Below are 26,752 nucleotides of genomic sequence, written 5' to 3'. Positions count from 1 at the left end.
AGAGGCTCAGTTGAGGAAGTTACAAGGAGCGGTGTACGAGTACGGGGAGAAGGCAAGTAGATGCTGGCACACCAACTACAGAAGAGAGAGGCGGCCAGGGAAATTTGGGGACAGTGGGGGTAACACGGTCCTGAGCTCGGAAAGGATCAACGAGGTCTTCAAGGATTTTTATGGTAAATTGTATGAGTCAGAACCCCCGGAGGGGAGGGAAGGGATGAAGCAATTCTTGGACCAACTGAGGTTTCCGAAGGTGGAGGAGGAGCTGGTAGAGCGATTGAGGCCCCGATTTAGTTGGAGGAATTGGTTAAAGGTTTGGAGGGTATGCAGTCGGGCAAGGCCCCGGGACTGGACGGATATCCCGTAGAATTCTATAGGAAATTCTCAGAGCTGTCGAGCCCACTATTGTTGAGAACCTTCAACGAGGCTAAGGAAAGGGGAACCCTTCCCCCAACGATGTCGCGGGCCTTGATTTCGCTCATCCTTAAACGAGATAAGGACCCATTGCAATGTGGCTCCTACAGGCCGATATTGCTCCTTAATATAGATGCCAAACTGTTGGCCAAGATCCTGGCCACCAGAATTGAGGACTGTGTCCCGGGGCTGATTAATGAAGACCAGACGGGGCTCGTCAAGGGCAGGCAGCTGAACACGATTGTGTGGAGGCTCCTGAACGTGATCATGATGCCTTCGAAAGGAGCGGATGCAGAAGTGGTGGCGGCAATGGATGCGGAAACAGTGGGAGTACCTGTGGGAAGTGTGAGGCAGATTTGGATTTGGCAAGGAATTCATAGGGTGGGTCAAATTACTGTATCAGGCCCCCATAGCGAGTGTGTCCACGAACCGACTGCGGTCGGAGTACTTTAGGCTGCATCGAAGAACGAGGCAGGGGTGCCCCCTGTCCCCCCTGGTGTTTGCCCCGGCAATCGAACCGTTGGCCATGGCGCTGAGGATGTCTAGAAACTGCAGGGGGCTGGTTCGGGGAGGGGAGGAGCATCGTGTTTCACTGTACACGGATGACCTGCTCCTGTATTTTTCAGATCCGGTGGAGGCTTATTGTTTGTAACCTGGACTCCTATTGGTCGCACACCCAACTAAACCGACCAATGAGACAGCCCCACTCATCCACCCCACTACGCGCGTTTTTATGCGGCCCGCCAATGAGGTGCCCGGAATCATAACCGGCATTTTTGAAAAGCCGACGGGGGAAAGCCGCTGAAGTAAATGCGCTTATTGAATAAGCGCATTTACTTCAGCGGCTTTTCCCCGGCGGCTTTTCAAAAATGCCGGTTATGATTCCGGGCACCTCATTGGCGGGCCGCATAAAAACCTTTGTCGGGCCGTAGTTTGCCCACCCCTGAAATAGACTGTTCTTAGAGCGCAGTCGGGGGGGGGGGCTACCGAACGTCTGTAGCTGTTATTGGACAGCGAACATATCCATGATTCGGAAATGGGTAGTAGAGGAAGGAGGGGCGGCATGGAAACGGCTAGAGGCGGCGTCTTCACTGATAACGACACCGCTGCCACACCCGCCGGCACGGTACACCACGAGCCCGGTGGTGATGGTGGCATTGAGGATCTGAGGTCAATGGAGAAGGCACAGGGGGGAGGTAGGGGCCTCAGTCTGGACCCCGATACAAAACAACCACAGGTTAGTCCCTGGTAGAATAGACTGAGGGTTCCTAAGCTGGCACAGAGCGGGTATCAAAGGGATGGGGGACTTGTTTATAGATGGGACTTTTGCCAGCCTGAAGGCGCTGGAGGAGAAATTCAGGTTGCCCCCCAGGGGAATACCTTTAGGTACCTGCAAGTCCGCGCTTTCTTGAAGAAGCAGATGGTGGAATTTCCGCTGCTGCCTACCCGCAGTATACAGGACAGGGTGGTCTCGGCATGTGGGTAGGAGACGGAAAGGTATCAGACATATACCAGGAGCTGCAGGAGGTGGAGGAGGCCTCGTAGGCAGAGCTGAAAGGCAAGTGGGAGGAGGAGCTGGGTGAGGAGCTGGATGAGGGCCTGTGGGCGGACGCCCTGGGCAGGGTCAATTCCTCCTCACCTTGCGCCAGGCTTAGCTTGATTCAGTTTAAGGTGGTACACTGGGCGCACATAACCGTGGCAAGAATGAGCAAGTTCTTTGGGGTGGAGGACAGGTGTTTGAGGTGTTCAGGGAGCCCAGCCAACCATGTCCATATGTTTTGGGCATGTCCGGCGCTTAAAGAATTCTGGCGAGGCTTTGCAAAGGCTATGTCCAAAGGTCTTGGACACTCGGGTAAAGCCGAGTCTGGGGATAGCGATATTTGGGGTGTCAGAAGATCCGGGAGTGCAGGAGCCGAAAGAGGCCGGGGTCCTGGCCATTGCACCCTTTGTAGCCCGGAGACGGATCTTGTTAATGTGGAGGGATGCGAAACCCCCAAGTGTGGAGACTTGGGTCAGTGACATGGCTGGGTTTCTAAGTTTGGAGAGGATAAAGTTTGCCTTGAGAGGGTCCTTGCTGGGGTTCTCCAGGCGGTGGCAACCGCTCCTTGACTTTCCCGCGGAACGTTAAGTGAGGAGGTCAGCAGCAGCAGCAAACCGGGGGGGGTGGGAACTGTATGGGTTGTGGATAGATTTTTCTTGTAAATGATAGTTATCCCACCTTGTAGTTATCCCACCTTGTTTTGTTAAGTTGTTAATTTGTTTTTTGTGTTTGTTGCCTTCTTTTAGTAGTAGATTTGTAAAAATTTTGAATAAAAACAAGTTTTTTTTTAAAAAGTGGTGGCAGCAACAATAAAGAAGGTCATTTTTTTAAAAAGCAAATGGCCTCGCTCGCCTCCCCGCCTCCCTCAACCATCTCCCTCGTACCCTACATCTAATCCAAGCGACCAGACAGAAAGGGTAAATACTCGCTTTCTCAAACGTTTGCACAGGTTACAGAACACAAAGGTTCCACAGCTGGAGCAATGAAGCTACTCGAATGTTTACAGAGCTCAGACAAAGAAAACTTTTTCAAGGAATTTAAACTGGCTTTGGAGGAATGCAACTGCAACGCAGTGACCAGCCTGTTAACTTCGGACTCCGGTGAGAGCAAAGGTAGCTGACACGTTATAAATCATTCTCATACAAATAGTGTACAATCGTGGAATGTAAACGTTCGAATACAAATTTCTTCAAGCACATTAGATTATGTGGTGGCCTAACTGAGATGCTGAAGATGGTTAAAATAAGTTGATTGGGGAGATAGAGTGAAACTATTTTCTCTGGTCCAGAACAAGGGGACAGAACCTTAACATTAGAGCCAGGCCTTTCAGGGATGTTGCCAGGGAGAACTTATTTCCGGAAGGAAATCCGGATCACTTTTTCTGTGCCGCGGAATAACACCCGACAGCTGGGGTTCAATCCCCTTGCCCGCTCTTTAGGCCTTCCTCCTCAACTTGCCCTATCGTGAAATCATGGCCTGAGCCTCGATGAGCAATGCCCCCAGACAACCAAGGTGGGTCGACAGAGTTAAGATGCGCGTTAAGTTGTGATATTCTGGAATGATGAAACAGAATGGCTGACTCCTGTCCCCATCTGCCTCATTCGGTTCAAAACGTATTCAGAGTAATTTACAGACAGCACTTCCATACACAAACTGCATTTCCCAACTTATCCATAAATTCTTTGGAACGGATTCCCACGCTGGTAGTAAGCAGGGTGGGATCGCCAGTGAGAATTCGTCTGAGTGTTAATATGGGCGTAGCATTGCAAGTAAAGCTACTGACAATTTCAAAATTCACTGCCCAGCTCGGCCAATAACACAGCATGAACAAACCTGGAGGGAAAAGAAGAAGTAGGGAGGGGGTTACCTTAAATAGTATATTTCCCTAGCAGTCAGGGAATTTAAATTCAATTAATATATTTTTTTTAAACCTAGAATTATAAAGCGACGACTGAATTCTTGTAAAAACCCAACTGGTTCACTCATGTCCTTTAGGGAAGGAAATCTGCCACCCTTACCCAGTCTGGCCTACCTATGTGACTCAGCAACATGGTTCACTCTTAACTGCCTTCTGAAATTATTTAGCAAACCACTCCAATATATCCAATATCTCCACCACCCTCTCCAGGAAAATTAGGGATGGGCAACAACATGCTGGCCTAGCCAGCGACGCCCACATCCTATGAATGCAAATTAATTTGTCCATGTTAATCTCATTTCTCCTTTCCTGTAGAAAGGAATACCCCTTCATAAAAGGCACAAAGAAAGCATTAGCACTGAGCTGAAGGGAGAGGTATTAAGATAGTTTGGCAACAAATTGGTTGAAGAGATGAGTTTTAAGGAGAAGGGCGAGGTTGGTATGGAGGAAAAGAAGCCAGGGTTACCATGGTTCTCAATGATGTTGGAGTGATGGAAGCTTTGGCAGAGAGTGTGAGGCCCATCAACACCCGATGTGTTCATCAAGATCTGTTGTCAAATGGTTAAATTGGTTATGCAGTATATGCGTTCAATTCTGTACCTCTTGGACTTGAGGGACTGGGGTTAGACCTTTTCAAAATGTCGGACAGATCTCGGAGGAGCCAGTCTCACTGGTGAGTTCAGCTCCCCAGTAGTGAAAATAATTCGAAGAGTGGGCTAGACCGGGGAGAAACTCCCCAAGGTCCAATAGTGTGAGTAAATACCAGTGTGGATCTCACCCCAAAAAGCCAGCAAGAAACACCCTGCCAAACCTGTCCAAAATGCCACTTAGAAATGTTTTGGTTAAATCGCGCCCGAGATACCTAAAGAGGAGAAAGTACCAGATGTGTACGAGGAATGACCAGGTGTAAATGCTAACATGGGCCATATAATCACCACTGTGCCTAATGTGTATATCCAGATGGGGAGCTTTGCTCAGGAACTAGGTGTTGAATTGCACTGTAACTGTAATACAATTGTGCGTCGTACATTTTTTCCGTAGGTGATGTTGAGACAAATTGGGAGAACAGCAGCAGCTCAATGAGCCAGGGTGTGGAAATGCATTATTCCGAGGAGCCGGAAAGAATGGATACTTGTAGTGCAGCAGTCGACAATACAAGTAAGTATTAACTCCAACTGCGGTGGCTACACTGACACTTTAGTTGCTGTCAAGCACTTTCCAGTAAAGTTTGCTCAATGCCACCACTCCCTCTCCCCACTCCCACAAGCACAGAAAGCACGCCCTCTTATAGTTCCAGCTGACCACCACTGCGAGAAGAGAATGGGCTTTTCCACAAAAATTCAATCTAACATCAGGAAAAAAAACAATTGGGGATCCAGGTTGAGAATCCGAAATTCCGAAAACCAAAAAAATTCCAAAATCCGCACTTTTTCTCGAGCATGCCGCACATGCGCATTTCCCAATGTTTTGCATATGTGCATTTCCCAACATTCCGCACATGCACAATTCCCAACGTGTGCAGTATATCCCAAAATCCGATAAATTCCAAAATCCGATACATGTTCAGCCCCAAGCATTTCAGATAAGGGATTTTTAGCCAGTATAATGAAAAGATGTTTTGGTCTATTCTTTTTTTAATTTAATTTAATTTTTTAAATTTAGATTACCCAATTATTTTTTCCAATTAAGGGGGCAATTTAGTGTGGCCAATCCACCTACTCTGCACATTTTTGGGTTGTGGGGGCGAAACCCACGCAGACACGGGGAGAATGTGCAAACTCCCCACGGACAGTGACCCAGAGCCGGGATCGAACCTGGGACCTCAGGGCCGTGAGGCAGTTGTGCTAACCACTAGGCCACCGTGCTGCCCTGTGTTGGTCTATTCTGGGCCTACTGGAGCCTCCTGTTTATTATTGCAAACAGGACTTGAGCTTTTCTGGTAACTGGCAAAATAACCAGTGGCGAGTAGAGAGTTTTTTCTTACATGATGAGTTGTACTGATCCGGGTAGAGTTGCCTGAACGGGCGGTGGAAGCAGATTCAATCACAGCTTTCAAAAGGGAATTGAATAAATACTTGCTGGGTAAAGCATTTGCAAGGCACTGGGGAAAGAGCAGGAAGGAGGGGGACTAAATTGGACAGATTTTTCAAAGAGCTAGTACTGGCAGGATGGGATGAATGTCCTTCTCAGCTTTATGACTGAGCTCCCTGGGCCTCTAGACAATTGAAGCGATATGAAGGATCCCACATGCATTGAGCAATATCATTGTATCAATGTCATTGTTAATTTATCAGTCCGACATGCTTGGCAAGTGGTAAAGATTATTGATAAGGACAGGAATATGCGGTTGAATTCAGTCAGAAAGATGCAGATTTGTTTAATGAAATGGCTTTTTCCTGTTTCTCCCAACAAAAGTCAATTCCGGAGACTGTTTGGTAAATGAAGTAAATTGTACACTTTATAGTATCACAGACACATGGCTGTGACTTACTTTGCTTTCACTGGTTTTACTTTCTCAATGATTGATTTAGCGACAAACCTGTAATGAGGTGGTAGCTAACTATTTGGCTATATGCGATTAACCTCACTGTATCATCTGTGTAATGCTGCTTAAGAACATAGATAGGAACAGGAGGAGACCATTCAGCCCCTCCTGTCTGTTTCATCACACAGTGAGATCGTGGCTGACCTGTGACCTAACTTCATGTATTTCCCACCTTTCCCCCCCCCCGTGTCCATTTAAAAACTTTGGCTAACAAAAATCTATCCATCTCAGTTTTAAAGTTAACAATGAATTTAGCACTAATTGCCATTTGCGGAAGAGAGTTACAAATTTCTGCCACCCTTTTCTGTGTAGATGTGTTTCCTAATTTCACTGCTGAAAGGTCCGGCTCTAATTCTTAGTCCAGTTGCTTTGCCCTGCACACCCCAACTAGTAGAAACTCTCTACCTAGTCCCCTTACTAACTTGAAGACTGTGATCAAATTGCGCCTTAAACCTTCTAAATTCCAGGCAATACAAGCCTGTTTAGTATAATCACCATTTGCGGAAGGGAATTGCGTTAATCTATCTGAAGCGAGATAATCTACAGGGCCACAGGGAAAGGGTGGGGGAGGTGGACTAGCCGCGTTGCTCAAGTAGAGAGCTGGAAGAAACACAACAGCTGGAACGTTCCCACCCCGCCGTGGTGGATTCCCCCACAGCGGATGCAGCAAGCCATTCGGGACTGGGCAATCCTGCTGGCGGGAGGGGCCAGATCATTTTGGCCGATGGGCAGAATGGCCCCCTTCTGTGCTGTCACCATTCTGAGATCTTCCAAGATAGCCATAAGAGACCAGATTTTAAAAATCCAGAATAATTAGGAGAAAATAATGTGGTAAATTAGTCTTCGTTGGCTCTTTAGCTCACCCAGGAGGCAGCTCTGATCCTGATTAATGTTACCTGTAATTGGATTATGGATCTAGTATCAATAGCCTGATTGATGTCTTCGTTGGAGATTTGAGCAATATTCTCAAATGAAACAGCGCAGTTTAGTAAATGACGATCTCCAAAACTATTGATTCAGATCAATGACTGCTTTTTATGTTTCATTTTCATAGAGAAGTTCCAACAAAACTCAGATGCTGTCGAGAATCTTCAATTGAGGAACTATCAGATTGAGCTGGCAGAACCTGTTCTCGCAGGTGACAACACGCTCATTTGCGCTCCGACAGGTACGGCTAAGAAACGAGTGACCATTTTCTGTTTGTCTGGTATCTTGTGCTTCCAGTATTTTCTTGGCTGCAACACTGGGGGCCGTGCCTTCAGCACTAAACTCAGGAATTCCTTCCCCACACCTCTCTCTTCCTTTAAGACACTTGTTAAAATCCACCTCCTTGACCATAATTTTGGCCCCCTGTCCCATTCCCACCTGATGGAGCTTAGTGTCGGGTTTCCTTTGGTGAAGCATCTTGGGCTGTTTCTTTTTTTAAAATAATTTTTATTCAAATTTTCACAAAAAAGAAAACAATAACAGAAAATTCTAAGAACAAAAAGAACAGAATCCCCCCCCCCCCCCCCAATACAAAAGAGAAACAATTAATTAACGCCCGTCGTTTGGCAAAAAAAGATATTCAACCCGAAACAAAAACAAAGAGACACCCCCCTCCCCCGGTTGCTGCTGCTGCTGCTGACCTTTTATTTTTACAGTTCTGCCAGGAGATCTAGGAATGGTTACCATCTCCCGAAAAACCCCTGCACTGACTCCCTTAGGGCAAATGTCACCCTCTCCAATTTACTAAACCCCGCCATATCGTTGACCCAGGCCTCCACGTTTGGGGGCCTCGCATCCTTCCACTGAAGAAGAATCCTCCGCCGGGCTACTAGGGACGCAAAGGCCAGAACACTGGCCTCTTTCGCCTCCTGCACTCCCGGCTTCACTGCAACCCCAAATATTGCGAGTCCCCAGCCTGGATTGACCCTGGATCCTACCACCCTCGATACCGTCCTTGCTACACCCTTCCAAAACTCCCCCAGCGCTGGGCATGCCCAGAACATGTGGACATGGTTTGCTGGGCTCCCTGAGCACCTAATACACCTGTCCTCGGTCCCAAAAAACCGGCTCATCCTTGTCCCGGCATATGAGCCCTATGCAGCACCTTAAACTGTATGAGGCTAAGCCTCACACACTAAGAGGAGTTCACCCTTTCCAGGGCATCCGCCCACGTCCCCTCCTCAATCTCCTCACCCAGCTCCTCCTGCCATTTACATTTCAGCTCCTCCACTGAGGCCTCTTCTACCTCCTGCATCACCTGGTTCACTTCCGAGATCCTCCCCTCTCCAACCCACACCCCCGAGAGCACCCTGTCCTGAACCCCACGCAGCGGCAGCAGAGGGAACCCCGCCACCTGCCGCTTGACAAACGCCCTTACTTGCATGTACCTAAAGGTGCTCCCGGGGGGAGCCCAAACTTCCCCTCCAGCTCACCCAGGCTCGCAAACTTCCCATCTACAAACAGGTCCCTCAACCTCCTAACACCTGCCCTGTGTCAACTCAGGAACCCGCCATCAATTCTCCCCGGAACAAACCGGTGGTTCCCCCGTATCGGGGACCCCATTGAGGCCCCCACCTCCCCCCTGTGCCGCCTCCATTGCCCCCAAATCTTGAGGGTAGCTGCCACCACCGGGCTTGTGGTATACCTCGTTGGAGGGAACGGTAGCGGCGCCGTTACCAGCGCTTCCTGGCTCGTGCCCACACAGGATGCCATCTCCATCCTCTTCCATGCTGGCCCCTCCCCGTCATTACCCATTTATGCACCATTGCTGCGTTGGCAGCCCAATAATACCCACAGAGGTTGGGCAACGCCAGCCCCCCCCCCCCCCCCCCCCCCCAATCCCTGCCCCGTTCCAAGAACACCCGTCTCACCCTTGGAGTCCCCGTGTGCCCACACAAACTCCATAATGCTCCTGTTAACCCGCCTGAAAAATGCCTTCGGGATAAGGATGGGGAGGCACTGGAACAGGAACAGAAACCTCGGAAGCACCGTCATCTTGTCTGACTGCACCCTACCCGCCAAAGACAGCAGCAGCATGTCCCACCTCTTAAACTCCTCCTCCATTTGCTCCACCAGCCTTGTGAGGTTTAGCTTATGCAAGGCCCCCCAACTCCTGGCCACCTGAACCCCCAAGTACCTGAAGCTCCTCTCTGCCCTTTTCAGTGGGATCCTCCCAATCCCCCCCTCCTGGTCCCCCGGGTGTACCACAAACAGCTCGTTTTTCCCAAAGTTAAGCTTATACCCTGAGAAATCCCCAAATTCCCGGAGAATCCCCATCACCACCGGTATTCCCCCCACCGGGTCCGCCACATACAACAATAGGTCGTCTGCATAGAGCGACACTCGGTGCTCCTTCCCACCCCGGACCAGCCCCCTCCAATCCCCCGACTCCCTCAGCGCCATAGCCAGGGGTTCAATTGCCAGCACAAAAAGTAGGGGGGACAGGGGACACCCTTGCCTCGTCCCTCGGCATAGTCGAAAATACTCCGACCTCCTCTTATTCGTGGCCACACGCCATCGGGGCCTCATACAACAGCCTCGCCCAACTGACAAACCCCTCCCCAAACCCAAACCTTTCCAGCACCTCCCACAAGTACCCCCACTCAACCCTATCAAAGGCCTTCTCCTTATCTAGCGCCACCACTATCTCCGCCTCCCCTTCCACCGCCGGCATCATAATAACGCTCAAGAGCCTCCGTATATTAGTGTTCAGCTGCCTCCCCTTCACAAACCCCGTTTGATCCTCGTCGATAACCTGCGGCACACAATCTTCCATCCTCATGGCTAAGATCTTTGCCAACAACTTGGCATCCACATTCAGGAGTGAGATCGGCCTGTATGACCCACACTGCAGGGGATCCTTGTCTCGCTTAAGGATCAAGGAGATCAGCGCCCGAGACATCGTCAGGGGCAAAGCCCCCCCTCCCTCGCCTCGTTGAAGGTCCTAACCAACAGGGAGCCCAGCAGTTCTGCATACGCCTTGTAAAATTCAACCGGGAACCCATCCGGCCCCGGCGCATTCCCCGACTGCATGTTCCCTATCCCTTTAACCAGCTACTCAAGCTCAACTGGTGCCCCCAGACCCTCCACCCGTCCCTCCTCCACCCTTGGGAATCTCAGCCGGTGCAAAAAGCGCCCCATTCCCCCCCCCTCCTCCGCTGGAGGTTTGGACCGATATAGTCTCTCATAAAAGTCCCTGAAGACCCCATTAATGTCTACCCCCCTCCGCACCACATTTCCTCCCCGGTCCTTAACTCCACCAATCTCCCTAGCCGCATCACGCTTACGGAGCTGGTGTGCCAGCATCCTGTTCGCCTCTCCCCATATTCGTACACCGCATCCTGAGCCTTTCTCCATTGAGCCTCTGCTTTTCTGGTGGTCAACAAGTCAAACTCAGCCTGAAGGCTGCGCCGCTCCCTCAGCAATCCCTCCTCCGGGGCCTCCGCTACTTCCTGTCCACCCTCACCATCTTCCCCCACCAATCTCTCCCTGTCTCTCTGCTCCCCTCTCTCCCTGTGGGCCCGAATGGAGATCAACTCCCCCCGAACCACCGCCTTCAGCGCCTCCCAGACCGTCCCCACTCAGACCTCCCCATTATCGTTGGCCTCCAGATACCTCTCGATGCATCCTCGAACCCGCCCCCTCACATCCTCGTCCGCCAGCAGCCGCACCTCCAAGCGAAACAACGGGCGCTGGTCCCTCTCCTCCCCCAGCTCGAGGTCCACCTAATGCGGGGCATGGTCAGAAATGGCTATCGCCGAGTACTCAGCGTCTACTACCCCCGCAATCAGCGCCCTACTCAAAACGAAAAAATCGATCCGGGAGTAGGCCTTATGCACATGGGAGAAGTATGAAAATTCCCTGGCCCTCGGCCTCGCGAACCTCCAAGGATCCACCCCTCCCATCTGGTCCATAAACCCCCTCAGCACCTTAGCCGCCGCAGGCCTCCTACCTGTCCTGGAACTGGATTGATCCAGTGGCGGATCCAGCACCGTGTTGAAATCTCCCCCCCATTATCAGGCCCCTCATCTCTGAATCTGGAATCCGGCCCAACATGCACCGCATGAAACCCGCATCATCCCAATTCGGGGCATATACATTGACCAGCACCACCCGCTCCCCTTGCAGCTAGCCGCTCACCATCACGTACCTCCCGCCGCGGTCTGCCACCACACTCGACGCCTCAAATGACACCCTCTTCCCCACCAGGATCGCCACCCCCCATCTTGGGCTGTTTCACCACATTACAAGAGGATATGTAAAAGCAGGGTGACATTTTTGCCATCGCCGGCCGTTTTTTTGAAATGTTTTGCAACAATTTGGAACCTTATGAAAACAAACTTTTTCAGATGTTGGAAATCTGAAATGAAAACAGAAAATGCTGGAAAAACACAGCAGATCGGGCAGCATCTGAGAGAAACAGGGTTGATATTTCAAGCCAATCACCCATCAGAACATAGAACATACAGTGCAGAAGAAGGCCATTCAGCCCATCGAGTCTGCACTGACCCACTTAAGCCCTCACTTCCACTCTATCCCCGTAACCCAATAACCCCTCTAACCTTTTTGGACACTACGGGCAATTTAGCATGGCCAACCCACCTAACCTGCACGTCTGTGGACTGTGGGAGGAAACCGGAGCACCCGGAGGAAACCCACGCAGACACGGGGAGAACGTGCAGGCTCCACACAGACAGTGACCCAGCGGGGAATCAAACCTGGGACCCTGGCACTGTGAAGCCACAGTGCTATCCACTTGTGCTACCTTGCTGCATGTTTTTTAACTCCCTTTTTAAAGCATTTTTGAAGAAGTATTTTTATTCCACAAATTTTCAAAGTTTTCACAATTTGCAGCAAACCCACAAACTCTCCAAACCATTACCCCCCCCCCCCCCCCCCCCCCCCCCCCCACAACTCTTCCCTCAGCAGTCAACGGTAACCAATTCCCCAAATTGCAAAATGAACAAACCCCAGCTATTGTAGAACCCAACGATCGCCCCCCTTGGAACGAATTTCACTTTTTCCAGGACTAAGAACACCATTAGGTCCCCCCCGCACCCCCACACCCGAGGCATTGGGTGGAGACGCTGACCTCCATCCCAACAAGACCCGCCTACAAGCAATCAGTGAGGCGAAGGCTGAAACATCTGCCCCACACCCGCCTGCAGCTCTGGCTGGTACGACACCCCTTCTAAGGGACTAGGCGTCACATTCACATGTGGAACCTCCGAGATGGTGCTGAACACCGTCCTCCAAAACTTTTCCAGCTTCGGGCAGGACCAAAACACATGTATATGGTTCGCGGGGCCCCTCCCTCATTGCTCACCGACACCCCCCACCCCCTCGAACAGCCGGCTCATCCTGGACTTTGTCAGGTGCGCCCTGTACACCACCTTCAGCTGTATAAGCCCCAGCCTCGCGCACGAGGTTGAGGCGTTTACCCTCCGCAGCGCCTCGTGCCACAATCCCCCCTCTGGCCCCGCCCCCAACTCTTCCTCCCACTTCGCCTTAGACCCCCTCCATGGACACCCCATCCTTCTCCACAATCTTCTCCCTTTCGAAAGATGGAGGTTATTTTATGCAAAGCTGATGGTGGTCGTGTATGTTGAAAACACGCTTGCACTCAGCTTCGTGTCTGTAAAGAAAGGTTGTACGGTTCTCAAAATGGATTATTTTCTCTGTGTTGTGACGAGGCATTCGTGACCACGGGATAGGCTGATGAACCATTCCGAAACCCTTGCCAATCGTTCCCAATCCATAAGTTTGTTTAGAAAATCCTGGGGAAGTTGGCATCATTGGAATTTATTGCCCATCTCTAATTGCCTAGTGGCGGTGTAACTGAGTGACTTGTTTGGCCTTTTCAGAATCAGCCACGTTGATGTGGTACTCGATTCAAGTCTTGACCAAAATGGATAAGGACATCAAAGGATTTATTCATCAGAAGAGTTGCGCAGCAATCACATGGCAGCAGCTGGCTCCCAATATGTCACCTGCCTGAGAGAGCTCCACCCCCTAGGCTGATTCACTGACTCCTAATTGGCCCCCCAGACCAGGTGACACTTTGCTATGTTGCCCTTAAAGGGACAATCACCATACTCGCTCAAACAGCAATGGGATTGCTTGTGAACCAGTTGGATTGTTTAAGGCAGTCCTGGATCACGCCACTACACCTTCTCATTTCCAGATGTTTATCTCAAATTCTCAAACTGTCATGGTGGGATTTGAACTTAAATTCTCAGAAAAATGTTGCTCCATGCCCCCAGGTTACCAGTGAAATAGCTTAAGCATTGCACCGCTAGATTCATGTGGCATTGCTTTCCTGCTTTGCCAGTTATTGTGAGGAATGACCTGCCTCGAGGACCACAAGACCTAGGAGCAGAATTAGGCCACTCGGCCCATCCAAGTCCGTCCTGCCGTTCAATCATGGCTGATATTTTTCTCATCCCCATTCTCCTGCCTTCTCGTAGCTTATTGGTCATGACAGAATCACTGGCATTGTCCCAGTGATCTAATTTGTCATTAGAACGGCAGCACACTATACCAATGACAACCAACCATGACCTACAGGGTAAGCTGTAAAAACAAATAAAAGATTAATGCAATGAGGTTGGGCTGGGCCACGCTGACAAGAATGTTCAATGAGCGTCTTTTCCCAATTCTGTCCCAAAATGTCAAACTTAGGATGCGGAAAAACCATCGTCGCCCTCCACATCACCGAGAGTCACCTTAAGGAAGCCCCCGAGGGGGAGAAACGGAAAGTTGTCTTCATGGCCACCACAGTTCCTGTCTACGAACAGCAATACGACTTGTTCGTGAAACACTTCAAGAAAACCAGGTGCACTCAGAAATAGCGACACCTCAGTCCTTTATAGGAACACCGTGAGCTGCAGGATCTCATTGTTTCAGCTTTATTTATTTTGGCAGTGGTTCATCCTCCAGTTACATTGATCATTCCTATAGTTTTTTTTTACTTGAGAAATGTGTTCCAAAGTGGTCGGTCTCACATTGACGATGAATTGCGCAGAGTGTACAATGCAGAAACAGGCCACTCAGCCCAGTCAGTCTGTGATACAAAATGCCGTGAAGCTGAAGTGAATTCGGAAAATGCTGGAAATAGTCAGCGGGCCAGGGAGAGAAAGCGGTTGCTTCAGGGAAGCCTGTGCCGATGTTTATATTCCACACGGGTCTCTTCTCCTTACAGCTACCTCAGCTCAGCCCTTCAGCGTCTCTTTCCATTCCATTTTCTCTCCTGCTCATCCGGTTTCGTTTTGAAAGTATCCCGGTCGTTTAACCTCAACCACTTCCTGTGGTATCAGGTCCCGCATCCTCGCCGTTCTCAGAGTAAAGAATTCTCCCCGTCTTTGTTCATTATCAACACTCGCGTATGTGTCGAAGTGCATGTAGAAGTGTTTCCTAATTTCATTCCTGAAAGGTTTGCCTCGAATTTTTATACCGTGTTACCTCATCCAATCCATTCCCCTTTAAAAATAACTTGTAAAATGCCATCGCTTTAGAATTAGAATTAGAACAGTACAGCACAGAACAGGCCCTTCGGCCCTCGATGTTGTGCCGAGCAATGATCACCCTTCTCAATCTCACGTATCCACCCTATACCCGTAACCCAACAACTCCCCCTTAACCTTACTTATTAGAACACTACGGGCAATTTAGCATGGCCAATCCACCTAACCCGCACATCTTTGGACTGTGGGAGGAAACCGGAGCACCCGGAGGAAACCCACGCACACACGGGGAGGACGTGCAGACTCCACACAGACAGTGACCCAGCCGGGAACCGAACCTGGGACCCTGGAGCTGTGAAGCATTGATGCTAACCACTATGCTACCGTGCTGCCCCTGCTTTACTCCTTAATCTTTTAAGTTGCAGGAAGCACAATCCTAGTTTGTGTCATCTCTTCCCCTAGCTTAACTCTGGGAGTCCTTAGATCATTCTAGTAAATCTACACCATGCTCCCTCCAAGGCCAATAGATCTTTCTTGAATTGTGGTGCCCAGAACTACTCCCAGTAACTCCAGGTGTGGCCTAACCAGGGCCTTCTATAGTGGGGACTATAGTAGCTGGAGCTTCCAATCCCTTTGTATTCCAGTACTCTAGGTATAAAGGCCATTAGCTTCTTTGATTATTTTCTTTGTCAGTTTGTTATATTTTAATGATTATTTGTTATGGGCCAGGGTTTAGAGAACCCCAAAGTATATCATGGAGTTCATCTGACCCACAACTTTTAATAGATTGTGGTATGGGGAGCATACGGCCCACTCTACAGGTGTGGTACAGCAGAAATTGAGAAGTATTTTTTCAAGCAAAACAATGTTTATTCTATTAACTCAAGTTAACCTTTTTAAAACAGTGAACATCTTAGCAACCATTAATTCAAATACAACCCCCAAAGAATACAACACTACGTAATCCTTAAGCTGTCCTTTTAACATCCAGAAGACTTTTTAAAAACCTTTGGACAGAAGCACATCAGGTTAAAGTCACTACTGAGAGCAGTTATTAGTTTTAAATCACCAAAGGATCGATTTACAGTTTTTAGATTACAGAGAGAGGGACTTGTACACCTTCTGGCTGTGACTGCAGCTATCCAACTCTAAAAATGAAACTAAAACACACCCTGCAGCAAACAGCCTAAAACGAAAGTAAGAAGCTGACCAGACAGCCCAGCTCAATCCACACTCTGACATCACTGATAAACACCCATTTCTCAAAGGTACATTTCTGAAACACCCATTTCTTAAAGGTACTCTCGCTACAGATATTTATATACACATCCATTTATAAACACTAATTTCTTAAAGGTACCCTCACATGACATTATGCATAGGGTTCCCTGAATCTCTTCGGATCTCCACTACGTCCAGCTTTTCACCATTCTGCTCAAGTCTCTAGAGTGGGCCGTGAATCCACGAACCCTTAAGTCAGGCTCAACAGTCCATTACCAAACTCCTGAACAAATCCTTTATTCATTTCTCGGGCCATCTAGAATGTTAATTCCTGATTCCTGCTGAAAGGGAAAACAAAGAAATGCTGGCACGAACTCAGCAGATCTGCCAGCATCTGTGGGAGAGAGGTACTGGGATAGCGTTTCAAGTCTGTTTTGAGAGCCCTGAAGAAGTCATATTGGAGTCAAAACGTTAACTCTGTTTCTCTCTCCACAGACGCTGCCAAACTTGCTGCGTTTTCCAGCATTTTCTGTTTTTATTTCAGATTTCCAGCATCCACGGTATTTTGTCTTTTATTCTTCTGAAAATACCCTGCTCTGTCCCTCTGAGGATTTATCCACAGTGAAATCCATTTGCCTCAGTTTTGTCCGTTTACCTGATCTACTAATATCCCTGTAACTTTATGCTTTCATCTACAATTACTGCCCATCTTCATTGTTTGCAAGTTTGAATATTTGGCTTTCTACCCCAACTTTTAAGTTGTTCAGAAACTGTGACTAGCTGAGGCCCTAACACTGATCTTTGTGATACACCATTAGTCACATCTTGCCGATTAGAGTGCGTCCCCATTATCCTTACACTCTGTCACCTGCCGTCCAGCGGTTTCCAAACCAAGTCCTTGGTGTTCAGCTTTAGCAAACAATCCCTTCTGAGGGACGTTCTCAAGTACCTCTGGAATGGCTTCCATAGACATTCCCCTCTCCACTGGGTGAGTCACCTCTTCTTAATGTTCAATCGGGTTCATCAGATGGTGACCTCCCCTTGCACAAATCCGCGCTGTCTCTCTGATCAGCCCAAAACCTTCAGGATAACCCGTTCATAATTTTATAAACCTCAAACAGGCCACCTATAAACCATCAAAAATACTCCGGAGCTGGAGATCTCAAATAAAAACAGAAACTCAGCAAGTCTGGCAATATTTGCGGAGAAAGAAACCGAGTTTCTTTGTTCAGGTTTCGAATTGAGTCATCTCTTTGAACCATTCCTTTTCTACCAGACTAAGTCCCAAACTCTTCAATCCTTTTCGATGACTGCAATCTCTCAGTTCTGGCACCGTCTTGTGAATATTCTTTGCATTTGAGTCATGGGTTTTACAGCACAGCCAGAGGCCCTTTGGCCCATCGTGTCTGCGCCAGCCAACAAGCACCTATCCCAATCCCGTTTTCCAGCATTTGGTCTCTCGCCTTGTCCGCTATGGCCTTTCAAGTGCTCATCTAAATGCTTCTGTGTCATTTCTGTCGCACAAAGACTATAACTGCACACACTACTCTGTATGGCCTAACCAGGCCTGATACAAGTTTAAAATAACTTCACTACACCCAATATTTTTTCTTAAAATTTATTCTTTTAACTGAATTTGGATCTAACTTTAGACCGTTAATATTTTCTTCCAGTTTTATTTTCCTTGCTAACTTCTCCCTGACTCTGTTTGCTGAGAATCACAGGGTTTTGGTTGGTCAGGCTCCCACAAGCATCATATTTGAATCATTCAGCGTGCCTGCGGAGTGAGATCATGCTCACTCCGAAGGAATCAGGAATTAAAATCTAGATTGCAGAGAAATGAATAAGGATTTGCTCAGTGGGTAGGTAATCAACTCCTGCTGAGCCCAACTCAGAAGGTTCAAGTCCCATTCCAGAGCCCTTTTAAAAAAAATTTAGCGTACCCAATTCAATTTTTCCAATTAAGGGGCAATTTAGCATGGCCAATCCACCCACCTTGCCCATCTTTGGGTCGTGGGGGCAAAACCCACGCAGACGCGGGGAGAATGTGCAAACCCCACACGGACAGTGACCCAGAGCTGGGATTGAAGCTGGCACCTCGGCCGCATGAGGCAGCAGTGCTAACCACTGCGCCACCGTGCTGCCCCTCCATTCCAGAGACTTGAGCACAAATATCCCAGGCTAATGCTCCCAGTGCAGTACTGAGGTTGTGCTGCACTGTCAGTGGTGCCGCCTTTCGAATTAGACTTTAAGCGAAGACCCTATCTGCCCGTCAGGCAGATGAAAGATCCCACGGATCGCACTGTTTCAAAGGAGTTCTCTTTTATGTTCTGGCTGACATTTATCCCTAAACCAACATTAGTAAAAACAGATTGGGAGCTTGCTGTGAGCAAATTGGCTGCCGCATTTATGACATTACAACAGTGACTATACTTCAAAAAGAACTTAATTGGCTGTAAAATCTTCTCGAACGTTGAGGTTCTGAAGGGTGCTGTATACATGCGAGCCTTATTTTACTTGGGTGACGTTATATAAATGTCCACGTTTATAGCTGAGAGGGGCTGACACAGATTAATTCTGGTGCCAAATTAATTTCCCATCTGCCTTTTCACCTTCCAGCTTCAAGGTGTGTGGTTTTTGTGGTGATCAAGTGGACAGTTCTCCAGTGGAGATGTTGGTCGAGGCAAATGATATCATCGTCCTGACACCACAGATTCTGCTGAACTGCCTCAAAGATGGACGGATTGTATCCTTCTCTCTCTTTACCCTGCTGATTTTTGATGAATGCCACAAGACGACTAAGAATCATCCGTACAATGTTTTAATGAAGAAGTACTTGGACATCAAACTGGGCACAAGGACAAACATTTTACCTCAGGTTAAACTTCTGGCAATTTTGTTTTTACTTCTGATTTCTGTCAGGGGACCTTGGCTTTATTGATAGAGGCGTAGAATACAGAAGTGAGGAAGTTAAACAGAACCTGGAATAAAATGCTGGTTAGGCCTCGTCTGGGGTATGGTGTCCAATTCTGAGCACCGCACTTTAGAAAGGCCACCAAAGGTGCAGAGAATCTTCACGAGAATGGCAGAACCTTCATGAGAGAGAAGCTACGGCGTATTTCCTTAGAGCAGAGACGGTTAAGGGAAATTTGATTTAGGTGCTCAAAGTCTTGAAGGATGAATCGATCAAACAAGGAGAAGTTGGCAAAAGAATCGGAGGCGACATGAATGGAAAGAAAGTGTAGCGGGTTGTTGTAATCTGGTGTTCGCTGAGAGAGCATGGAAGGAGATTCAATAGGAATTGTCAAAGGGGAGTTGGATAGCGAGAGGGGAGGAACATTGGTAGGGCAATGGGGGAAAAGAACAAAGGCGTGAAGAGCTTGTTTAACCATCAGTGAGATGGGCTAGGAGACCTTCAGTGATATATAATTTTTAGTGCATGATTTGATTGTACCACAAGACCTATAAGATGTAGGAGCAGAAGTAGACCATTCGGCCCATTCAATTAACACACAGCTGAGTTCAATATCTCCCTTTCTCCACTTGCCAGAGATTCCTCACTGATGTTGAGTGTCAGACTACATTGAGCCTGGTGGCGTCTGTTATCTTGGGAAGCTGGTGTTGAGTGAAAAGATTTGATGTGCTCAGTGCTTGCACACAACGCTATCTCCGAGGTAGCTGCTAGAAAACCCACAGCAGACCCAAGACCATCAGCCAGTTCATATCAGAATGCTTTCTGTCCATTATACCGAATCCCTAACGTACTGAATCACCTCCTCGCAGTAACTCTGAGCCTGATAACCGGGAATGGCTCGCGCGGAAGGAGAGAAAAAATCAAGCGCAAAATGTTTTGAAGGTGAAGGAAAGGAGATATGAGATTTGCTTCTGCGCGCACCTCTCTGCAAAATGAAAGATTTCCCTTTTCTTTTTGTTTCCCAATAGATTGTTGGGTTGACAGCGTCGCTTGGAGTTGGCGATGCCTGCTCGGTCAATGAAGCAATGAATTATATTGTCCAAATTTGCGCCAATCTTAATGCCGAAGCCATATCAACGGTGCAAAAGTATGCGGAGGAACTGGAAAAATATGTCTTTGTTTCAGCAAAACGTAAGACTTCAAACTGCATCAATATCTTAGCAGCTTGAAAGGGTAGCATTGGGAGTTTCTGCCCAGTGATCGTATAACTGCTGGAAATGGATTGGTTCTTACCATTCGCCCATTAGGTTTTTAAGATTATGGAAAGTTCTTCAACGGTATTAAAAGGGCTTAATAATATAAATGTGAAGATGTTGTTTCTATTTGTGAGGGGTCCATGACTAGGAGCCATGGATATAGGATAACAATGAACAACATTCCCTCTAATTTGCTTTCTCTCTCAGCAATTTGTTTGATGCTCTTTGCTGTCCTTTCAGATTTAAGAAGTGGCTGTGCGTGCACACATCTTAAAGGGACTGTTTTTACAGCCTGTTTGTCCCCCAGCAGCACGTCCCTAATTGTTGGTCACTAATAAATCCAATTTGGAGTTCAAGACCCGGGTTCAAATGCCACCACGATCCGGTGAAATTTGAATTAAATATAAATCAGGAATTAAAGGCCTAACGATGACCATGAAAGCCATTGTCCATTGTTGTAAAGACCCATCTGGTTCACTAATGTCCTTTAGGGAAGGAAATCTGCCGTCCTTACCCGGTCTGGCCTACACGTGACTCCAGGCCCACAGCAGCTCTTTCCTTCTTGCAGCACTCCTAATCCGTGGATCCATCCACCAGCCACACTAGAGGAGCATAACCTTCCCCAGGCACTCCTGCGCCTCTTGCTCTCAAATAATTTGGGCGGGGAAAAGACCCAAAAAAGTCCGCCTTGAGCAGGAGCCACCGAATGTGCGACCGCTCACTCCAGGACTGCCACCGGAAGTCACTGAAGTTTGATCTCAACTGTTATCACCCTGAGATGTATTGCTGAGCTCTTTTTTTCATGTTATTTCTTGACAGATATTCGAGAAACGGGGAAACGTACAAAGGATCCATTTGGGGACATTATCTCTGCAATGATGGCTGAAGTAGAGGCAAAGGCCAAGAGCATTTACAATATTGGTAAATGACAACAGATATTTTTATATTTCCAAAAGAGTAGTTGATCTGGCCGATTAGCACCGAGTCGTTGGTGTTCGGGATTAAAGATTTCCATTTTCCTTATTAATTGTAGTGCAATTGTAAATGTGCTTGGGTCATTGCTCACAGTCGATGGAGTCTCTCAGTGTTTATTTCGTCCCTGCAGATGTTCTTTCAGAAAACCTGAACGGAAGTTATGGAACGCAAAGGTACGAGCAGTGGATTATTGAAGTGCAGAAAAAGTGCAAAGTTCTCCAGATGCCTGACGTGGAACAAGAGAGGATGGTCTGCCGGGCACTTTTCACTTACACTGAGTACTTGCGGGTGAGGGGAGCTTGTTTATACTGCTGTCACAGGCCTGGCCATCAATAGGGTTCAGGGTGTGTCCACATGATTAGTTTTCAGTTAGTTTCATTTTAAACTCAAACTATTCACCGATCTTTAACTCAAGGCCAAAATGCTTTACTGTACAGTACAATACTTTCTTCTGAATTAAAAGTTTTAGCTAAACATCTAAAACGCACTGAAATGTTTGGATGTATGGTTCACGTCTGTTCATTGTATCAGCCCTGATTATTTTACATTCCACTACTGACTGTTCCGTCCTCTGCTGTCAGCTGTTGATGCCCTGTGCTCTGGAATACCCTCCCTGTAACTCACCCCCTCCCTCTCCTGCTATGAGCCACTCCTTAAAAAAACGACCTCTTTTAAACAAGCTTTTGATCATGTCGAAAAAGAAAGATACTGCAGGTGCTGGACATCCAAAATAACAACAGAAGATGCTGGAAATACTCAGTAGGTCTGCTAGTATGTGGAGAGAGAGAAACAGAGGGTTAATGTTTTAGGGCCTGTTCCTGTGCTGTAATTTTCTTTGTTCTTTTGTTTCAAGTCCGATATGTCATAACAGCCATGATTGAATGGCGTAGCAGACTCGATGGACCGAATGGCCCAAGTCTGCTCCTGTGTCTTAGGGACTTTTTCGGAACTGCAACTTTTTGTCATCTCTCAATAATCTCAAGCGTCAGGTTTTGCCAAACTGCTCCTATGAAACACCATGAGGTGTTTTATTACATTACAAGCACTGCAGAAATGCAGTTTGTTATTGTTTATATCTTAGAATCTATTCTTTGTTGGACAATTTCAGAAACACTGCCCTGGCTTAATCTTGATGGTCACCCAATTAACTTTTTTGTAATTTTATTGTATGTTATTAACTATTGTTTCTCTATCGGTTTAATTGTAACTTCTCTTTATCCTTAGAAATTCAACGATGCTCTGATTATCAATGCTGACGCCCGCACCAAAGATGCAGTAGATTATCTGAAAGAATTTTTTGATAATGTGAAGAGAGGTGGATATGATAAGACGGAACAAATGCTTGCTGCGTTATTTAAAGGTAAGAAGCTCTTGCCAGTTTCTGAAGCTTATTTCTTGTCTCTGTAATCGTTCACATTGTTTCTTACAATGATTAAGTTAGTCTTGTTATGCTTGAGTTTTAATCAAGCTTTTTATTACTCATGTTCATAATACTTTAAGAGAAATGTTATCTTTTTATGTTCTGGCTCTGGAAGGTGGGCTTTCTGATTATTTAAAAAAAATATACATTGAGAGTACCCAATAATTTTTTTTTCAATTAAGGGGCAATTTAGCGTGGCCAATCCACCTACCCTGCACATCTTTGGGTTGTGGGGGCAAAACCCACGTAAACACAGGGAGAATGGGACTTCCAGTGGCAGCGATGTCCGAGTGAGCCGCACATTCGGCGGGCTCTCACTCCGGCGGGCGTTTAGTGGCTGATTCCCCGCGATAGCGGGACCACGGACCTGAAGGAAGGCGGCAGCGAAGGTGCTGAGGAGCGGGCTGCAGCACATGGAACAGCGGGAGTCCAGGAGGCAGAAGAAAAGAAAGAAAAAGGGACAGAGACAAGGACCTGAAGAAACGTACCTGGAACCTAAGATGGCGGACACATGGACCCTGGCCTCAGCAATCCAGCAGGTGCTGGATAACATGCTCCAGGTAATGAAGTCCAGTTTTGAAGCGCTGAAGAAGGACAGCTTGGACCCAATCCAGAAAGCGGTGGATCAGCTGAACCAGAGGCTGGATGCGCAAGATGTTAAAGTTAAGGAGCTGGGAGAGGCGGTGGAGGAGCAGGCGGATGCGCAGACGGTTGCGGCACTAGAAGTTGATGGGCTGAAGGAGCGGCAGAGAAGACTGCTGGACAGAGTGGAGGAGCTGGAGAATAGAGTCCGCAGGAACAATCTGAGGATGGTTGGCCTCCCGGAGGGGGCTGAGGGAGCTGATGCTGCAGCGTTTGTAGCAGACCTATTGATGCAGCTGATGGGGGCCGAAGCCTTTCCGCGACCGGCGGAGCTGGAGGGGGCACACAGAGTGCAGGCGAGGCAGGGGCGGCCGGGTGGCCCCCCCCCCGCCCATTGGTGATTAGGTTCCACAGGTTCGTGGACAAGGAGCGGGTGCTGCAGTGGGCAAAGAGCGCCAGGAGCAGCACGTGGAACAAGTGTTCTCCGCATTTACCAGGGCCTAAGCCAGGAGGCGGCGAGCAGCCTTTAAGAATGTCAAGGAGGTGCTGTTCAAGAAGCACGTGAAGTTTGGTCTGCTGTTCCCGGCTCGTTTATGGGTCACGCACTAGGGTCAACACCACTACTTCTCCGAGCCTGAAGAAGCGATGGACTTTGCGAGAGATCAGGGGCTGGTCCCGAAAAGAGGCCCCACGGACGCGAATTAGGGCCCAAGGACTACCGTAGGAAGGTACGCCGAATGAGCCTGAATTACTGTTCAACGGTTTGCTGGGTCAAAGGTGCCAAGCGGAACATTTGGGGCTCTTTCCTTTGTTCATGGACATTAGTTTGGGGTTTTTTTTTTGTCTTTTTTTTCTCTTATGTTTTTGTTATTTCCTCTTTTTTCTGTTTTTTCCTTTTTGGGCGGATTTGTACTTTTTGTGCAGCTTGTGGAGGACACTGGAGCCGGCACGGTAACGAAGGGGGGCCGGTCAGCAAGGGGGGGCCAAGGACGTGGGTTGGGGTTTTTTTTTTGTTTTGTTGATGTCCATGCCTTCCTGTGCCAGTGAGTTTGCTCCAGTGGGTTGGAGAGGGGGATGGGGCGCCGGGGAGTGGATGAATATATATGCCCCGAACTGGGATGACGTGGACTTCATTAAAAGAGTGCTGGGGAAGATCCCGGACCTGGACTCTCGCAGGCTAATAATGAGGGGGGGACTTTAACATGGTCCTTGACCCGGCTTTGGATTGGTCGTGTCCCAGAACGGGTAGACTCCCAGCAATGGCAAGGGAGCTGAAAGGGTTTATGGAGCAAATGGGGGCAGTGGACCCCTGGAGAGCCAGACAGCTGACAGGAAGGGGCTACTCGTTTTACTCGCACGTCCATAAAGTATCTTCGTACTAAGCAGGGATTGTATAGGGGAGGTAAAGAACACGGAATATTCGGCAATTACTATCTCAGACCATGCCCCGCACTGGGTAGACCTGCAGACCGGGGGTGCGAGCTACCAACGCCCGCAATGGAGGCTAGACGTGGGACTGCTGTCGGAGGAGGGGATCTGTGAGAGGCTTCGGAGGTGTATGCAATATTACCTACAGGTGAATGACACGGAGGAGATCTCAGCGGCGACCCTGTGGGAGGCGCTAAAGGCAGTAGTGCGGGGGGAGCTGATTTCAATTGGGGCCCACAGAGCCAAGGCAGACAGGGCAGAGATGGATAGATTGGTCACGGAAATGGGTCGGATAGATGGAGAGCGGAGTACCCGGGGGAGGTTTTACTCAGGGAGAGGCAGAGACTACAGGCAGAACTGGGGGCGCTATCCACGAGCAGGGCCGTGGAACAGCTTAGGAAGGTGAGGGGAGTGGTGTACGAGCATGGGGAAAAGGCTAGCAGACTGTTAGCGCAGCAACTCAGGAGGAGGGAGGCGACCAGGGAAATAGGTAGAGTGATGGATGGGGAGGGGCACAAAGTGGAGGACCCGGCAGGATTGAATAAGGTATTCCGGGACTTCTATCACAAGCTGTATACTTCAGAGCCGCCGGAAGAACCGGAGGAGATGAAAAGGTTTCTGGACGGGTTAACATTCCCAACAGTAGGTGGGAGGCGAGTGGATGAGCTGTGGGCCTCGATTAGAGTGGAGGAGGTATTGGGGGGCCTAAAGGCCATGCAGTCGGGGAAGTCCCCGGGGCCGGATGGATACCCAGTAGAGTTCAATAGGAAGTTTTCTGAGCTGGTGGGCCCGGTCTTGGCGAGGGTTTTCAATGAGGCAAGGGACAGAGGGACCCTGCCGCCGACAATGTCACAAGCCACTATATCACTGATATTGAAGCGGGGTAAAGACCTGGAGGCGTGCGGGTCCTACAGGCCAATCTCCCTGATTAATGTTGACGCCAAGCTCCTGGCAAAGGTACTGGTGGTTAGAATGGAGGACTGCGTACCGGACTTGAGTGGGGAGGACCAAACTGGGTTCGTGAAAGGTAGGCAGCTGGCGGCCAACCTGAGAAGATTACTTAATGTGATAATGATGCCCCCGTAGGGCAGGGAGGTGGAGGTAGTGGTGGCGATGGACGCCGAGAAGGTCTTTGACCGGGTGGGTTGGGACTATCTATGGGAGGTGCTCGGACGGTTTGGGTTCGGGGACAGACTGGTGGAATGGATCAAATGATTATATCAGGCCCCGAAGGCCAGCGTCAGGACTAACAGAGAAGTGTCGGAGTACTTTAGGATGTACCGAGGGACCAGACAGGGCTGCCCGCTCTCCCCGCTGCTGTTTGCGCTGGCCATAGAGCCGCTGGCGATTGCGCTGAGAGCCGCAGAGGGTTGGAAGGGGATGGTGAAGGACATGGTAGAACATAGGGTCTCTCTTTACGCAGACGACCTGCTCCTGTACGTGTCGGACCCAGTTGCCGGGATGGGAAATATACTGGGAATGTTGAGGAAGTTCGGCCAGTTTTCAGGATACAAATTAAATACGGCCAAGAGTGAAATGTTTGTGGTACAGGCAAGGGGCCAGGAGAACAGATTGAGAGGGCTACCGTTTAGGCTGGTTGAGGAAAATTTCCAGTATTTGGGAATCCAGGTGGCACGAGACAGGGGCAGGCTGCACAAGTTAAATTTAGCCAGGGTGGTGGAGCAAATGAAGGGAGAGTTTCGGAGATGGGATGCACTCCCGCTGTCGCTGGCAGGGAGGGTGCAGACTGTAAAGATGACAATCCTCCCTAGATTTCTGTTTGTTTTTCGGTGCCTCCCGATCTTTGTCCCACAGTCCTTCTTCAAAAGAGTTAACAGGACGATCATGAGCTTTGTCTGGGCGGGAAAATCCCCGCGGGTGAAGAAGGCGATGCTGGAGAGGAACCGCAGCGAGGGAGGGCTGGCTTTGCCGAGTCTGATTAATTATTACTGGGCGGCCAACATCGCTATGATAAGGAAGTGGATGGTGGGTACGGGGTTTATCTGGGAGCGGGTGGAGGCGGCTTTGTGCAGGGGCTCCAGCCTGGCAGCCCTGGTCACGGCTCCTCGACCGCTGCCGCCGGCCAGGTACT

General features: G+C 48.8%; 1 protein-coding gene across 3 annotated transcripts in view; it reads left to right on the top strand.

Annotated features, from left to right (window-relative positions):
• ddx58 (DEAD (Asp-Glu-Ala-Asp) box polypeptide 58) overlaps nt 1-26,752 on the top strand; it is a 102,121-nt gene that overhangs the window by 55,871 nt on the left and 19,498 nt on the right. For 2 of the 3 annotated variants that reach the window (XM_038804120.1, XM_038804121.1), the window contains exons 5-13: nt 2,901-3,063; nt 4,911-5,027; nt 7,469-7,582; nt 14,083-14,236; nt 18,705-18,963; nt 20,028-20,190; nt 21,075-21,176; nt 21,361-21,518; nt 22,455-22,590. In XM_038804120.1, coding sequence (XP_038660048.1) covers nt 2,901-3,063; nt 4,911-5,027; nt 7,469-7,582; nt 14,083-14,236; nt 18,705-18,963; nt 20,028-20,190; nt 21,075-21,176; nt 21,361-21,518; nt 22,455-22,590 — 1,366 coding nt within the window. The remainder of the gene's footprint in view (nt 1-2,900; nt 3,064-4,910; nt 5,028-7,468; nt 7,583-14,082; nt 14,237-18,704; nt 18,964-20,027; nt 20,191-21,074; nt 21,177-21,360; nt 21,519-22,454; nt 22,591-26,752) is intronic. The other variant, XM_038804122.1, reaches the window with a different exon arrangement.

This window comes from Scyliorhinus canicula, chromosome 8 (assembly GCF_902713615.1).
Source record: "Scyliorhinus canicula chromosome 8, sScyCan1.1, whole genome shotgun sequence".
NCBI lineage: Eukaryota > Metazoa > Chordata > Chondrichthyes > Carcharhiniformes > Scyliorhinidae > Scyliorhinus > Scyliorhinus canicula.
This window is presented reverse-complemented; position numbering and strand designations above follow the sequence as displayed.